Raw genomic sequence first — 1,109 nt, forward strand, 5'->3', positions numbered from 1 at the left:
CGGTGTGCTGGTGGGGCAGGGATTCATATGCCTGAGGCATCAAGAGGGCAAACAGCTGGTGCCCGGGGCTGAGGGTGTGGGTCCGGGGGCCAGTGCAAGACAGAGACCGGGGAGGGACGGGCCGAGCCGGTGCGATGCTAACGGAGACCGTGCCTGCCCTTGCTGACAGATCTACGCGGACCCTGCCAAAAGGCTGGAGCTGTATTTCCGCCCCAAGGACCCTTACTGCCATCCCGTGTGTGCCAATCGCTTCCCCACCTCCACCATGCTGCTCAAGGTGAAGAGGAGGACCAAGAAGAAGAAGCAGTTGGACAGTGAAGAACAAATCCAGCAAGAAATCCAGTTTGAAATGGAAATTCTTGGGACTGTCGCCACCGTTTACAAATTTCAAGGTAATATTTGGGTTTGTGTCCGTGTGGCTTAAAGACGAGTGTGTGTGCTGGGAAGGGCAAGTGTTTCCCTCTAAGAGTTTAGGACTGCAAGGACAACCAAGTCTCCTTGCTGAGCAACCTTTCATAAACTTACCAGACTCCTGCTCCTGAATGTTGAGTGTGGTAAGGACTGTCGCGATGTTCACAATGAACCTCACAATGTTTTAACTTATGTTTCTCACAGGAATGTCCGATTTCCAGTACCTGGCAATGCACTCTGGTCGCGATGGCAAACAAACCTCCATGTATGACAAAGTCCTAATGCTCAAACCAGAGAAGGAGGAATTTTTCAATAGAGAATTACCTCTCTACATCCCGCCACCAATTTTCTCACGTCTGGACACTCCTGTAGACTATTTTTATCGGCCAGATATACAACACCGGTTAGTGCCTGTTCTCATAATGTAGGAAGTAGCTGCATTGGTTTGGGAATGGACGGACAGGGAAACATTTTGCTGGTGTGATATATACTTCTAACAGACAAGCCTTCAGGTTAAGATTTACTTTTTCACCACTTGAAAATACCTCCAATTCATTCTTATCTCACTGTTGTTGTAGGATCTCTGCTCTCGAAGCATCAGAGCAGCACTAAATAACATCACTCATGTATTCCAGCTGTTTAAGCTGCTGCCCTGTTCTGCTTTACCCCTCCTGATTTGGCACAACAGAGGCAGGCAC

General features: G+C 48.9%; 1 protein-coding gene across 1 annotated transcript; it reads left to right on the top strand.

Annotated features, from left to right (window-relative positions):
- Positions 1-169: 169 nt before the first annotated feature.
- Positions 170-814, top strand: LOC104497170 (general transcription factor 3C polypeptide 5-like; the record flags this gene model as incomplete). Its single annotated transcript, XM_010140384.1, has 2 exons — positions 170-392; positions 616-814. Coding segments are annotated over 2 exons (422 nt in total), but the record flags the coding sequence as incomplete, so codon positions are not given.
- Positions 815-1,109: the final 295 nt, after the last annotated feature.

Source organism: Buceros rhinoceros, unplaced genomic scaffold, assembly GCF_000710305.1.
Source record: "Buceros rhinoceros silvestris isolate BGI_N320 unplaced genomic scaffold, ASM71030v1 scaffold33777, whole genome shotgun sequence".
Taxonomy (NCBI): Eukaryota; Metazoa; Chordata; class Aves; order Bucerotiformes; family Bucerotidae; genus Buceros; species Buceros rhinoceros.